Source organism: Orbicella franksi, chromosome 9 (genome assembly GCF_964199315.1).
Source record: "Orbicella franksi chromosome 9, jaOrbFran1.1, whole genome shotgun sequence".
Taxonomy (NCBI): domain Eukaryota; kingdom Metazoa; phylum Cnidaria; class Anthozoa; order Scleractinia; family Merulinidae; genus Orbicella; species Orbicella franksi.
In genome coordinates this window covers 3,411,920-3,428,179 of record NC_138153.1, presented here as the reverse complement: position 1 = coordinate 3,428,179, position 16,260 = coordinate 3,411,920, and the positions used below count along the sequence as shown (strand labels likewise).

The 16,260-nt window shown below is 37.4% G+C and overlaps 1 protein-coding gene across 1 annotated transcript; it reads right to left on the bottom strand.

Moving 5' to 3' along the window:
- Positions 1-345: 345 nt before the first annotated feature.
- LOC145497264 (small cysteine-rich protein 5-like) lies at positions 346-3,271 on the bottom strand. Its single transcript, XM_081477088.1, has 4 exons — positions 3,054-3,271; positions 2,468-2,552; positions 1,998-2,128; positions 346-1,234 (listed from the first exon to the last, which is right to left on the bottom strand). Exons 1-3 carry the CDS (start codon positions 3,231-3,233, stop codon positions 1,998-2,000), a joined length of 396 nt encoding a protein of 131 aa, XP_081333214.1. The 5' UTR covers positions 3,234-3,271; the 3' UTR covers positions 346-1,234.
- Positions 3,272-16,260: the final 12,989 nt, after the last annotated feature.

Below are 16,260 nucleotides of genomic sequence, written 5' to 3'. Positions count from 1 at the left end.
CACTAATCCGGTTTCGAACGAAAACGCATATCTTTTGATGCGTTTTCGCCTGTCGTCCACAGTAAAAAGACCAGAAACGCTGAAGGAAGCGACAGTATAGGACGCTTTTGTCGGAATTGTTTTCAAAAGCCTCCGTTTTTACATACATACATACACGCACGCACGCACGCACGCACGCACGCATACGTTTATTCCACGTCCCCAAGGGGCTTTTCAGTGAAATATGTAACATACAACAATAACATTTTTACCTATCCACACTAGAAACGGATCGTTTTCAAAACAATGCGTAAAACAGGGCTCTACTCTTAAAACCGTATTCGAAAGCTTCCATTTTTATCTGCGTTTTCGGTCGTTTTAGTTTGGACGATAAGCAAAAACGCATCAAAAAGTATGCGTTTTTGTTCGAAAATGGGTTTGTGTAGTGGGAACCTAAGATCTCGTTTTCGTTCGAGTTTCTATATAGTTTGATCGTTTATTGAACCAATATGTTTTACATCAGACGTTTAAAACCAAGTCTACACGTGCAATCACTCCACTCGCGCGAGAATATTTACACGAATCTCATATAATTCAACTTTCCTTCTGTAATGCAAATTAAGGGATTGTTTTTATTAAAGGACCGCAGAATATTTCTACAAAAACCTTGAAAATGGCGTCTTGGTGATACAGAAACGTCGGTTTTTATCGTTTATTTTTGTTTGTAAATGAACAAATAGTAGTATTATAGCAAGAAGATGTTGTAACTACGAAAGTGCTAGCGAGTGAGATCTTTGCCGCAATATACTCCCGAATATCCCCAATGTATCAGTTTAGATGGTCCAATACAAGTGAAAGACTGAAATCATTTCCCTCGTCCAATGCAAGTGTAAACTAGCGTATTTCGGTTTTTTGAGAAAACTCTTATGCAGTGTCTTATCAAGAGCTGTATGTTCGCTGGACAGCATTGCCACGACATTATGTCTGTATTTTAAAAGTTTGTTCTTAATTGTGTGCTGCAGGAAAATAATGCGACTCATGAAATAACAACACAAGCTTTGCTTAAACAGCTTTTATTCCACTGCTTCAAGTGCATCCACCCATAAAATACTGATGATTTAGACTAATAACCTTCAGTTAACGTGAACATGAACTAATGACTACAAACAAAATGATTGATAGCTATTCTATTTTCGTCACTTGATACGGAGGCAGCAGTGTTGGGTGAGTGATCATCACTTGGGATCATCGACTTCTACAAAATAAACAACATATTACCATTATTTACCGGGGTAAATCACTCACCTATGTGATATTCAACTAAAATTTGGGTCGACTTCAATTAGGTTTGTGCGGAATTTCCCCTAAAAGCGTGATGGGTAGTGATAGCTATTTTCCGATGTTTGAAACCAACAAAATGCATGCAAGTAAAACCAAAAAAAACCTTGGTGCCTAAACTAAAAAAGAATCAGGAGCAAACCAACTGACTGCTAGAGTTTGTCATGGTATTTCACTGAACTCAGAGCAAGATGTTGTCATGGCAACTCTATTTTGAAAGACACGTTCTTTCAAATTTGAAATTTTTGTTAACAACATTTATCTTCCTTGTAATTTCATTTTGTGTATTTAGGACTTTTTTCTCATTGTCTGTTTGATTTTTATTGGCTTGAGTTAATTTTGATGGTTTTATGGTTCGTTTTGAAAAATCACTATCAAATTTAAGATGGCGAATCTAAGATGGCGGCTGTTTGAATATCAAACAGAAAGGGAACATTTTAGGCGTATGATATACCCCCTAAGTTTCAGTAGTATTATTTAAATGTTCTCCAAGTTACAAAGGAAGCGGATTTCGCCCTCTTCCTCCTTTCTCGATCGTATCCCGCACTCGGTAGGGCTAATGTAATAGCTCAGCTGAAAGTTCAGAAGTAAAGGCATAGATTAGATGTTCCTCTTGACTGAAAAGTCATGATTCTCGTCTAAAGAGCTTTGTTCTTATCAGTATGCTACACAGTGCTTACTCATTTATAACAGCAGCATCTGTTTGTATCCTGCGAACATTGGTAATATGCTCCACATTCAATCATATCGTTTGGGCATTCGACACCATAATAGAAACACGCTCCATTTGGGAAGTCGCAAGATGGTCTATCTGTGAAAGAGAATTTATCGTTAATATAAAAAAATAATAATATCTAGTGAAGATATGGCCATTGCATCCTGTTGCGTTTCCAAAAAAAGTTAAAAAATCGAGTGGTTCAACAAAAATTAACGGGATTTGCAACCATAACCACTTTCTGTTTACTAGACGTAAACATATCGAATAATAATTGGCTTACTCGTAATATAGATGCCGTCTTAATTGTGCTCAGCTGAAACTGTGCGTAAAATCACATGCTCCGAGCAGTTGACTAGTTTTATGGTTAACGGCATTCTACACAAAGATGTGCTATACTTTCTTTACTAAGTACTGAGTAGAAGCTGTGCTTACCTGCGAATGCAACATGCGCACCCATCCCCACCAAGAAAATCAGCAACAGGCACAGATGAAACTTAACAGCCATGTTTAATTTGAACTGCAATTGCAGACAAGGTAATAACACAGTTTTGTTAGTTATTACCACAGAAGAAATCCTGAGGGACACACCCATATGTGAAGGTCGAGAACACTCTTCGCCTCGCTCAGGGATGTAAATCACGGATTTTGGTCTCACTCGAGGCAATTGAGGATGAAATGACGCCATTTCTTTCGTCAAGTTATCTTGTAGGGTTGCACTCGAAGAAATGATAGAAACGAGTTATCTTTTAGGGGTCAAATAAACCTCGAGCCATGCCCGAATTGGTCTCTTCAAGGGTTTAATTCAAATGTTCCGACGAAAATTCCCGACCTTTAAGGGTGGAGCAGATTAACAAGGATTACAAACGACAAAATTGAAAAAATTTAGGCTGACATTTTCAAGGTGCGCAACCGTCACGTAGCTCCCTTAACCCTCAACGACCTAACCCAAAGCTTATTCAGCAAGTCAGCCTACTTTCAAAGGCCTCTGTTTAACTCAAAATACTGAAGCATGTCCTACCTTAGCTTGAAAATTGGAACTTGAGACGGTGGATGAATCCGCAATATCAAATACTCTCTTCAAGTACTGATGAAGACTGCAAGACGCACTCTTATTTATTCCCCATAGGCCGCATAATTTATGCGTTTTTGAGAGGCGGTTGCCTTTTAGAATATGAACAACACGCACGTGAAAAAACATTCCTACATGTTGATCTGGTTACATTGACTACAAAATTATTAACCGTCCGGCGGTGTGCGTTTTTAGCTGTTTATTTTCTAATCTTCCTCTGCAGGGGATGCTTTTAATTTCGAATCTCCCCCAAGGCCAAATGAATATTTTAAGTTTCATCTCTAAACAGCTTAAATATTTTTAAATTCCTGCGTCCTTATTTTAGTTCTCTTCTTATATATTTTTGCTTGACAAAAAAGACTTAGTTCTGTAAGCTTGAATGTAACAAAGATTTCACACTGGATAAATAGATTGCACAAATGCTAGACGTAAAACCCATCCATTTGGATTCCCCAGTTCTTAGTGGTGGAATTCCCGTTACGTTCCCTAAGACTTATTGGTAAACGACAATAATTTTACTTTTTATTAAAAATGCAAGTCGCTGCCTCTCTTTCTCAGAAGGATATCCGATGGGTTCTCGGTATAAATATATTCTTAATGATACAGGTGAAGTAAGCTGTAATGCCCATTTGGATAAACTTCCTTGCAAACCCGAGAAAAAGTCTTTTTAATCAGTCTGCTTTAAAGTCTTGGGTGCGGCCATGGATTCTTTCTCCGGGGACGAACATCAATGTCAGGAAAAATGATTCGGAGCAACTGAAAATCACGAGAACTGTCGTTAAAGGCCGAATTCCTAGAGTAAGCTGTCGCCTTTGGATCATGTGATAAATAATACCTCTCTGGTTTTGGTTTGATAGTTATATCTTTGTTCTAGAAGGTTTCTGGTGCTATAATCTTATTGACAATATTTTTACTCGTACTAATTATGAAACAGCTGCCGATAATTGTTTTGTAAACAACCTTCTTAACAATGCTTTCAAAACTCGTTGAAAGGTTTCCGACATTCTAATTTTTTAATAATTTTTGCGTGGAGGGCATTTTTACCTTATTAGTTTCAATAGCTTTTTTTGTCTTATTCAGTTTGCCGCGTTTATGATACTTGGTCATGTTTGCTTCTCTGACAACATTTATAACTCTTCAAATGTTGTCAGAGAATGTCGGTCAATTTACGAAAAAATATATTCCTTCTGACTATTCTAAATGTTTGAAAATTACGGGCGCCGCTATGAAAAGCACGGTAAAAATACCTACTTGTACTTGTTTTGATTAGTGTCGTTTTTGTTAAAAACTGAGACTGACTGCTTAGTCAGTGTTATCTGAAAAAGTTCTCATAATAAATTGATTTATTTAAGACTATGTTTAAAAACACAGCCTTACCGGCGAACTAAGAGGTTGTGCTTTTAAACACCAAAAGCTATATGCCAACATGTATTATCTTGTGTGAAAGAATTGTATCGATACTGAAGACGTGCACAAAACATTAAATATTACTTTTTGTTTAATTAAGAACCGTGCTCATAATAGGTGTTCAATTATAATCACATTCTCTCACAATTGTTTTGAAAGGCATTGTTTTCAAAGCGGTTCCGACATTTACCTGTAGTCAATAATTTGAGCGCCAAAGCTATATTTGTTTTGAGTAGTTATGAGCATTTGTGAGTTTTTTGTTGCAAATAAAAGTATTTACAGTTCCAAATATTTACAGCTGGTGGACTTGAGTTTAAGAGGGGTTTTATATTTGTATGTTCTTTTCGTTTTTATTCGGGAGTAGAACGTTTTCAGTGTCTTCTGCCAGCAATATATAGACTTTGATCTCCATGCATTTAAATTTGAAGAACATATATGTCGAAAGAGGTGGAGATGAACTGCTCGTTTGGACAGCTGACAGCAATCTTCCATACTCTCTTTATTTTGTGTTAAAATATCGAGGCTGAAGTTTGCGAAATTTTAAGAAGATTTTAAGAATTAACCCGAGGCTGAGATTTTGAAAAGAGTACAATTATGTGTGTTGAAAATTTGCGTACAATGAAATTTTATCTTTTGAACTAAAGCGTATAAAATTCTTCCTTTCCGTCTAAAAAGCGCGCAGAACTAGCCAAGAGACAACAAAAACAGCGCTAGCCGTATGTTCGATGCTAAATTCATTTCTGCAAGACATTATACGCTATAATCTAAGAATATTTACAAGAAAATCTTCAGTCTAAAATGGGCAAAAAAATAATAGTATTCAGCCTGGACCGAAAGAAAGGTAGCTGCTGATGCTGTGTCAGGCATTATAGTTAAAGTGTCGTCAACGTATATCTCGTAAAATGAAGGCATTTTGCCTTCATGAACCAGAGTTTCTTCCATGGATCCCATGAGGACATTAGCGAGCAGTGGCCCGAGTGGAGAGCCCATGGCGACGCCATTGGTCTGTCCATAAAGTTGTCCATTGAACTAAACAGTTGGTCTTTGGTGGATGCTTTGAGAAGATCTGCAAAGCCCATTCTGCTGAGGTTCAAGTGGTGTGTTTCATTGAACTAGTTATCCACAAACGCTATATCGGCGAGTATCTGTATTGCTTCCTCTAAGGGCACGTCGGTAAATAGCGTGAAGAAACTTCACGGTTGTTGTACAAGGAGATGGACGTCGACCAGCACATACTAAACACCTCGACGTATAAATTATACCTCAATGTTAAAGTTAAGTATCATAAGACATGCAATGAAATGTTTAAAACAGGTTAAACACACATACCAGATCATACAACTCATTTCATTATAATTATCATGGTACTTTTATTAAATTCTCACATGGGGGCTATATACCCATATATGTTTCAGTGAAATGCGTTTTTGTGTCTTTTAAGAATAAAACAGGAAATCATGCTTGAGTATTGAAGTAAATACAGAAAACGCGCTCCGAAACAACTTGTTTAACAATATTTACTAGACTACTGGTCACGTCCCCTTTTATAGTGCATTGGAACATACAATTATTGATATTTCTTTAAGCTGCTTGTGAATTATATGTGAGTTTCTTTACCATTATGGCTATGACTTGAAACTCTTCTGAAAGGATCCTTAAGGCTGGAAACATGGCTAAATAGATAATAATTAAGTTAGGGGAGACCGCCAAATTCTCAAATCAAAACTAGTGATACTCAAAAGCTTTTCTAGATGATCTGAGTCTCGGTTGTACAATGTTCCTAGATATCACTATCGGACAAAGGTCTTAGTAATTTCTTTGTTATACGTTAAGACTGATTTCCAAGTCAGTTGATATTGTTCACTTTATTACGGTACAAGTACAGAAATGGCCAAGCCCGGATAGGTGGGCAAGAGGTTTCAATTGTTTGATGTAAAGCACATTTCAACGCACCTGTTGCCGGGTGCAAACTATCGAACGCATGATGGGTCGATTAAGTAGACCGTTAGGCGACCTCAAAAACAATTTTTGTATTATCGCTTTAGTGCTATATAACTCCGTTTGTTCATGTCACAGAACAAAAGATACTTAGAAACTGGTGAAGAGGTAAAAGCCACTGGTATTAAGAGCAACTACTATCAAACGCAGATAGACCGGCTCAGTGAGTGAGGCCGAATTTGGCTCAATGTCCAATGTATGCTACGTACCTCTTAACATTATTGAAAATATTGCTCTTTCTGTTCTTTTGAATACTCTAGTCAACTTTACGGGCAAATAAAAGACTGTCTCTTATTCGGTTTGCCACGTTTATGATACTTGGTCATGTTTGCTTCTCTGACAACATTTATAACTCTTCAAATGTTGTCAGAGAATGTCGGTCAATTTACGAAAAAATATATTCCTTCTGACTATTCTAAATATTTGAAAATTACGGGCGCCGCTATGAAAAGCACGGTAAAAATACCTACTTGTACTTGTTTTGATTAGTGTCGTTTTTGTTAAAAACTGAGACCGACTGCTTAGTCAGTGTTATCTGTAAAGTTCTCATAATAAATTGATTTATTTAAGACTATGTTTAAAAACACAGCCTTACCGGCGAACTAAGAGGTTGTGCTTTTAAACACCAAAAGCTATATGCCAACATGTATTATCTTGTGTGAAAGAACTGTATCGATACTGACGACGTACACAAAACATTTAATATTTCTTTTTGTTTAATTAAGAACCGTGCTCATAATAGGTGTTCAATTATAATGACATTCTCTTATAATTGTTTTGAAAGGCGTTGTTTTCAAAGCGGTTCCGACATTTACCTGTAGTCAATAATTTGAGCGCCAAAGCTATGTTTGTTTTGAGTAGTTATGAGCATTTGTGAATCTTTTGTTGCAAATAAAAATATTTACAGTTCCAAATATTTACAGTTGGTGGACTTGAGTTTAAGAGTGGTTTTATAATTGTATGTTCTTTTCGTTTTTATTCGGGAGTAGAACGTTTTCAGTGTCTTCTGCCAGCAATATATAGACTTTGATCTCCATGCATTTAAATTTTGAAAAACATATATGTCGAAAGAGGTGGAGATGAACTGCTCGTTTGGACAGCTGACAGCAATCTTCCATACTCTCTTTATTTTGTGTTAAAATATCGAGGCTGAAGTTTGCGAAATTTTAAGAAGATTTTAAGAATTAACCCGAGGCTGAAATTTTGAAAAGAATACAATTATGTGTGTTGAAAATTTGGGTACAATGAAATTTTATCTTTTGAACTAAAGCGTATAAAATTCTTCCTTTCCGTCTAAAAAGCGCGCAGAACTAGCCAAGAGACAACAAAAACAGCGCTAGCCGTATGTTCGATGCTAAATTCATTTCTGCAAGACATTATACGCTATAATCTAAGAACATTCAGCAGAAAATTTTCAGTCTAAAATAGGTAGAAAAATAAGAATATTCAGCCTGGACCGAAAGAAAGGTAGCTGCTGATGCTGTGTCAGGCATTATAGTTAAAGTGTCGTCAACATATCTCTTGTAAAATGAAGGCATTTTGCCTTCATGAACCAGAGTTTCTTCCATGGATCCCATGAGGACATTAGCGAGCAGTGGCCCGAGTGGAGAGCCCATGGCGACGCCATTGGTCTGTCCATAAAGTTGTCCATTGAACTAAACAGTTGGTCTTTGGTGGATGCTTTGAGAAGATCTCCAAGGTCCATTCTGCTGAGGTTCAAGTGGTGTGTTTCATTGAACTAGTTATCCACAAACGCTATATCGGCGAGTATCTGTATTGCTTCCTCTAAGGGCACGTCGGTAAATAGCGTGAAGAAACTTCACGGTTGTTGTACAAGGAGATGGACGTCGACCAGCACATACTAAACATCTCAACGTATAAATTATACCTCAATGTTAAAGTTAAGTATCATAAGACATGCAATGAATTGTTTAAAACAGGTTAAACACACATACCAGATCATACAACTCATTTGATAATAATTATCATGGTACTTTTATTAAATTCTCACATGGGGGCTATATTCCCATATATGTTTCAGTGAAATGCGTTCTTGTGTCTTTTAAGAATAAAACAGGAAATCATGCTTGAGTATTGAAGTAAATACAGAAAACGCGCTCCGAAACAACTTGTTTAACAATATTTACTAGACCACTGATCACGTCCCCCTTTATAGTGTATTGGAACATATAATTATTGATATTTCTTTAAGCAGCTTGTGAATTATGTGAGTTTCTTTACCATTATGGCTATGACTTGAAACTCTTCTGAATGGATCCTTAAGGCTGCAAACATGGCTAAATAGATAACAATTAAGTTAGGGGAGACAAATGACTTCTTTTGGTGCTCTATTTAGGAGATTTGACTTCATGACATTGAATTATAACCAACATCAACTGCATGGAACAACAGAAAGGATTTTTCTCCCTCCCATCACTGCAATGTGCAATATTTTTTCCTCCTGTTTTCTCCTCTTCAATTCACTTCACTCTACACGTAGGTTTTACCTTCAGTTACTTCTATTTACGTTGAAGCATCCGTTTGTTTGGTTGTTTCCAATTCTCTAGCAGGAATACTAGAATTGGTAGTTGAACGCCGCCGCTTGATATTTCTTGATCGCAAAATAGGCAAAGACAAATTTGACATGCAAAGGCAAAACAGACAAGGACAAATTTTCCGAGAACTCGGAAAATTATATGATCCATTCTACAATCATGGACAAAAATCTTGAGACAAATTTGCATTTGTGGATCTTTTTCACAGCTTAAACAAACAGTCGCGCGCGAATGTAATTTCACTTGTTCAGCCTCTCCCCACGAGCCAAAATGTTGAACACGTTTGTTGAAGTTAATTTCTCTTGAGGTTCAATATTGCATTGGATGGCGAAGGGGGCAAGAACCCAAGATTTTTTTTTACTTACATTTAGCTTATTTTGAGACTTCTGGACCGACGGAAAAATGAAAACCCGCCCTTGGGCTGAAAAACTGAGGCTTACTTCCGGTAAAATTGGAAACCCGGTGGTTACGTCATAGGTCATGAAATGTTGTCACTTAAGCTGTCAAAAGACGTGAGCAAGAGGAGCAAGGCTAAAGAAAAAGCGAAAAACGAAAAGAAACGCCTAAGGATTTCGCAGCTAAATGACGAGGATGTGTTTTGAGTCTCCTTATTTACAGGGGACGGTAGCAAGACGGACAAAAACGGGAGTCGAGGGATAAAGGTAAGGGGAGCGGGAGAGCAGGGTTCGGAAAGCGGGAGGTTGTGCCCCCCCCCCCCCACCCCTCACAACAAAGGATAGAGACAGGAGAAACGTTATTGAATGATTCAGCCTTTATTTATCCTCTTGTTACATTTTTTGAAGTTTACAATTACCCACATTTACTAAGTTAAGGCCGTCATTCCATTGTCGAGACGTCATTGCTGCAATCAATACCTGGGAAAAGAAAAGATGTTTATAATTACTCGGGGCCCCTGCTCGGGGTTAAACATTATTCATAATATAACATTGCTAGCGAGGAGCTTTGAAAAGTAGCAGAACGTTGGAACCCGTTAAATTATATAATACTGATTATAAATGGAGTTAATTTTTTAACAAAACAGGCCAGTCTTCAGATCAGTCTATTCCATCTCGTAAAATAGATGTGAGTTATTTAGGTCCCGACGCACTACGCCGGAGAAATTTGAAAACGCCGTTTTCACTCTCAAAATGCATCAAATGTTTTTAGTCCACACTACGCCGGACACATTTTGAAAAAGCAATGTTGCGTTTTCAAATTCCTCCGACCTAGTCTGGACGGGGTCTTAGTTTATGTATCCTTGTGTATAAATTTTTAATTAACTTTGATTTTTGAAGTACTATCTTCTACTGATAGAAACATATTTATGCTAATTTTGTATTTTTAACTCGCAGTTTTTATCGCTAGTTTTTATCACAAAAACGGTGTAATGTAGTTATTGTAAAAAAAAAACAAACAAAACAAAAAAAACCAAAAAAAAAAAAAAAACCAAGCAATAACAACAAATGTAAATACGGGATTGAAGTATTGACAAGTTAACAAATAAAATAAAAAATTCCCCGCTAAGAATCCATACCCAGAGGACATGCAGCAGCAACTAGAGTTCTACTCGCAGTACTTGTTGAATGGTTCATATTGAGGTGTATGGGCAGTCCCTGTTCTGCGGGACGCAAAACTCTTCCAAATCGTTCTTGCAGTCTGTAAACAAAAACAACAGAAGTCGTTTGTTTGTTAGCAAACAACGAGTCATGCTCCAAACACAACCTAAGAATTGCAGTTCATTCTAATGAATATGGTCACAAATCAGTTAAAAGGTACAATTTGAACAACGTGCGTTTCTCGTCAATGGAACAAAGAGACACTCACCCTCGCCATACTGCCTGGCGTGCAAGGGGTTCATCCTCTTGTTTCCGGAGACAGCACCCTGCACGGTAAGGGCCCTCAAAATGATCAACAACAGGCAGGCAACTTTGGTGTCCATAACTACCTTTAAAGCAACAGAAAACAGGAAAACTTAGAGAAAACAAATGCACAACGTTCTTAAAGCTCCTTATGATTTAAAGAAGCTCAGTCACGGTATTTTGAGTTATTTTGACCACGTACAAAATATTATTTTAAAATTATAGGGAACCTGAAAATAGTGGCTTACTGCGATAGAGAAACACCAAAAAGATAATAATATACCATGAACGAACGAAGATGGTTAAAGTGCCACTAACCCCCCCAAATTTTTTTTCGCTAATATAAATTTCCTTTTTCTCCTGATCACCACTGCGAAAAAATTATCGTTTTAGCTATTTTCATTAATGTTCTATGAATTTTTAAAGTTTGTAAATTTGCCCTTTTCCATGTTCACGACGGAGGAATAGCGGAGAATGGGACGAGTTGGCTTTTGACGTCACTTCGGGAATAACAATATTTTGTTTCTGAGAAGACGACGGAAGAAGATTGTTGAGGCTTCGAACCACTGGTGAACTACAATGGTGGACAAAATTCCTTGGGACACTTGCGTCATTGCATGAATTATGTGTGTTTTAAAAACGGAGTTTGAAAAAGCACTGTTATCCTTTTCAAAATTTGTTTCTGCCCCCCCCCCCCACCCCTCCCCTACCCCATACAATGTTAAAACTCTGGAGAAATGTCCAACATTGTAGGTGGGGCGGGGGCAGGGGCTGAGCAAGTGTAGTTGAATTCACGCGTGACTGTTTGTTTGGCGCGTGTGAAAAAGCGCCACAAGTGTAAATTTGTCCCAAGACTTTTGTCCATGATTGTAGCTATGTATTCGGGGATTTTAATAAAAAGACACGCACGCCGGAGGTCGCCTGTAATCTGGCCGTGTTTCTCAATGGCCATTCCGAATACAGAATTGTTTTGCTCTTTGAGCTTCGTCTTTGAGGAACGAAATACATCTAAATTACAAATTTAGAATGGATCAAGCGTTTATAAATATATGAGGAAAGTGAAACAACGATTAACCCTTTGAATACCAAACTTTCGCCAAAAAAAAAAACCGTTTTTAACCGTTTAGTCAGGTTTTTTTAGCTGTCATGACGCTAAATAAGCCTAAGTTTTGCTAAGAAAGCCTTTTTGACTAAAAGAAGAGATTTTTCAAGGATTACGCACAAAATTGAGCAAAATTTCAATTCCGGGCATGCGTATAAGCCAAAATTTGGACTTTTTTTTTTGTTTGCCATTAACCGTTCTCAATTTTGTTTGTTGCCCCTTTTCTTTCTGTTTTTCTCGGCCCTTTTACATTGGCTACCTTTTGCATTGTATGTTCTTTCTGGCTGCCGTAAAAAGTTGGATGTTAATTACGGGCGAAGTTTAGAAATGGACCTTGATCAATCATAGGCGTAGTGGACCACTTTACCACCGTTTTGCACCAAAACTGATAACGTTGTTTTTCGATTTGCAACGTCGGAATGTCGTCGATATCTAAACATGACCATTTTGCGGAAAGGCCTAGCCTAGCAATACTATCTGCTTATCAAGAATATCTGATGACATTTAAATTGCTGACGTCACAAGTGGTACAAAGCGCACGACCATTAATTACGCATATATGCATATATGCGTAGTTGCTATTCAAAGGGTTAAGAGCCACTGCCCATAAATATGTACCAAACAACGGCACAGGTCGAAAAATCGATTTCGCTCATTTTTTGCCCATAGATTGGCCCTAGAAAACAAACGGACCATATTTAGTTTCTGCTAATGCAGCATTTTTTGGAAGAAATTTTCGAAAAACAATTTCGCCCCGATTGAGCTCAAAATCTACCTCCGTTTAAGCTGAATTTTCTGAAAATTTGATTGCTTTGCGCGTCGCACAACAGCTACTTGGCAATCTTTCAATGGTTTTTATATTCAGCTCAGATCTTCATGGTATGACTGGACGAAAAATAAAATGAATCGAGGTTTCGTTTGAGCCCGAAACGAGATCGAACAGAAACGCAAAATATTACAATGTGTTTCAAACGAGTTATAATAAAATGTCACCGGCCATATTTTTCTATGGGCTATAACTTTAAATGCCATAAAAACACTTTCTACGGGTTAACTATACACCCACCTGTTTGAAAATCAAAAAACATTTCTGGGCAAATGGTTTTAAGTCGCCCGCCTTGGGCCTGTGTGGCCTTGGCCCTGGACCTGAACCACCGTGAGAATGTAAACATTTGCGTGACGCGGGCAGTCACCTTGAATACAGTAATTCATTTCCAACAAACTGCAGATGGCTATCTTAGAACATTTGGGCGAAAAAAGAAAAACATAATGGACCACTTTTAGCTTTAATAAGTTGAAAGGCATCGCTTTAGAAATTTCGTTAATTAAACACGCTAATTAATAGCAATTGAGTTCGGGTCTTACGGCTATGTCGTTTTAAGCTCTCGTTCTTTCTTTGATCATTTTAATTACAAGAATGAGTTCTAGAAAGAAAATCGTTCTAAGTTCATTTGTTAAGCGTAATAACAAGTTGATATTGTTGGTTTGTAGCCTTACGTGATCTGAAGGAACGCTACAGTGATTAAATTTGTATTTGTTGATTTCGACGGATCGATTCCCGGTTTTAAAAACGTTTTTATTTGTACCAGTCAGCTTGTCGACATTTGGTGCCTTTTCTCCTTCCAAAAAGTCGAAAAAAGTAAACTAAACAAATCCTAAAAGTTTAAATCATAAATAAGAGACATCAACTAAGTCTCGGTAAGCTAGTAAAACTGTGCTGGACGGATTGCTTTCCAGGTTACGCACGTAGTGTACATATAGTTAATGTGTGCGAATGTTCCTTTTCAAACAACTGAAATGGTCAATAATATTATCTTAACAGATATTTTTTTCTTCAGTCTTAAAACTTAGGGTTAGGGTTAGGCTAAACCTAGACTGTTTTGGCGGTCAACCTATTTTGGGCCATCGAGAAAACAAGGAACATGGAACATGGAACATGGAACATGGAACATGGAACATGGAACATTTCGGAACATTCCGGAACATCGAATAATTATAATAATTATGAGGAAAATATGTAAAATTAAATTTTCAAAACTAAAATAAACAAAAATAAACTGGTGTCACCTCGAAATATGAAAAGATATTATTGGGGACAGCGGTGTCGGTAGGGGAGGGGTAGGGAGCGTTGGGTATTCATTTAACTGACTACAATGAGTGCAGGCTCCTCTTCTTTCCCACCAGTTGCGTCACGTCGCTTTACAGCACTCTGTTTTTCAACACAAACATGGATGATTCGGACGATGAATGCCAGGTAACTCATTGCGTCTCCTTTTTTGATCCCTGATTTCTTCAACATCTGAGATGTTCGTCTGAGCATCATACAGTTGCTTGTTAAGTCAATAGCCATAGTCTTGTCACTGTTCCGTCTTCATGTTGCACATCCCCAGTTTTCGCGCCGCTCCGCTAGGAACGCCTGACGCTATGATCCACCAAACCTTCGAGGAAGCCCAAGTAACAAGCAAGTTATTATTCTAGAAGTAATCAAAGATTAGAGCAGCGCGTTCACGCCCGTACTTCACATGTCTGGTCTACTTTGGTGGTGTACGAATGGCTCGATAGAAGTTTGATCGAATGTCAGATAACGATCTGCACGATCTGCACGTGAAGTTGAACTAGCGATGAATAGATTATAGCCTGCGTTAAAACTATTTTTTCATTAATTAAGTATTAACTTGTACTGGACAAAAAAATTTCCAGGAAATGCATTTGAACAGTTGTAACAAATATTTCTTGAGACAATAAAGTTTTGACCAGCGACCCTGCAAGACAGCGCGCGCGTCGCCAAATGTTTTTAAATTTTGTGTTTGTATTTGTTTACACTGTCATCAGAGCTCGAGAAGTCCGAACTAGTTTAGACAAGAAACTCAATGCTGAAGTGTTCTATTTCTATCTCATGGAGAAACTATTTCTTCATGAGAAATCGTGTATACGCATTTCTTTGTATTGACGTAATGAATTGAATAAAGAAATCACACTCGTGTATTCATATTTTTAGGTATGATTAAGGAGTTTGAACGCCACCACCTTGGTTTTCTGTGAAGAACGAAATCTGGGAAAAAGAGACAGTCACGTGATTAAACTGACGGCGAACGACTGGAAGGAATAGATTACTCTTCTTAGTTGCTAGTCTTCACTCATTGCATTCACTTCCATTTTAATGTTCTTTCTTTTTCTCTTCTTTTTTTTGTTATGTTTTTGATTTGTTTCTATTTTCCGAGCTGATACCAGTTTATTTTTGTTTGATTTAATCTTTAAAGATTTAATTTTACATATTTTTGGCATAATTATTATAATTATTCGATGTTTCGGAATGTTCCGGGATGTTCCAGAATGTTCCATGTTCCTGGTTTCATTAACGCCCCCTATTTTGGCTAATTGCTTAATCAAATTATATATATTTCATTGAAATTCGCTCTTCCGTGACCGACTTCCGCGAACAAAACAAGATGGACTTTTGCTGTTCATAGATCGAACACTGTAATGTTTATTTGTCTACCAGTGTTATGATCTGCAAATTTGAGACAGGTAGCGAATAGAGTTAAAAGTGTCACTTAATTGATCAAACAACCAAAGTAGAAAAGATGGATTTTTTCCCAGTATGATTGAAACGCAAGCGCAATTTCTTCCTCAGCTAATTCATTTGGGGTTTTCTAGCTGAGTTTGAGCATATTGTGTTCAAAGTACAAATTTTGTACACAGCTAGGAGAGTTGAGATGCCATAACGCAGTTAGTAGTTTATAGAATTTATGGTATTTCCACTTGACTTTATTTGTCAGTCAATGATTCAGTTGCCATAAACCATAGAGGATTGGTTAAGAGTATCTCTAAAACTGCCACTGCATTGTAACTTATCAGTGAAATTAATAACTGAGCCATCTTTTGGAAATAAACAAGTGTTAAAAACCATTTACCTGAATCATTTCCCGGAGCACCGTAGTCACGTTCTTTATCAGGGATGTCGTGGGTGTTGCAATGCAAATGAAATATATATATATATATATTTCTACTAACTTAAACCAGAAAAAAGGAATTTTCCATTATTTTATCCACACAACGTCTCAAAAATTGCTTTCATCGGATTGTTGGAAACGAATATTTACTCGAGAGTGACTATTCGCGTCACGCAATTGTTTACATTCCAACCGCGGATTTTGGGGAAAATCTATGAGAAACACAGGCCAAGGTGGGCGACTTAAAACCATTTGCCCAGAGATATTTTTTGATATCCTAAC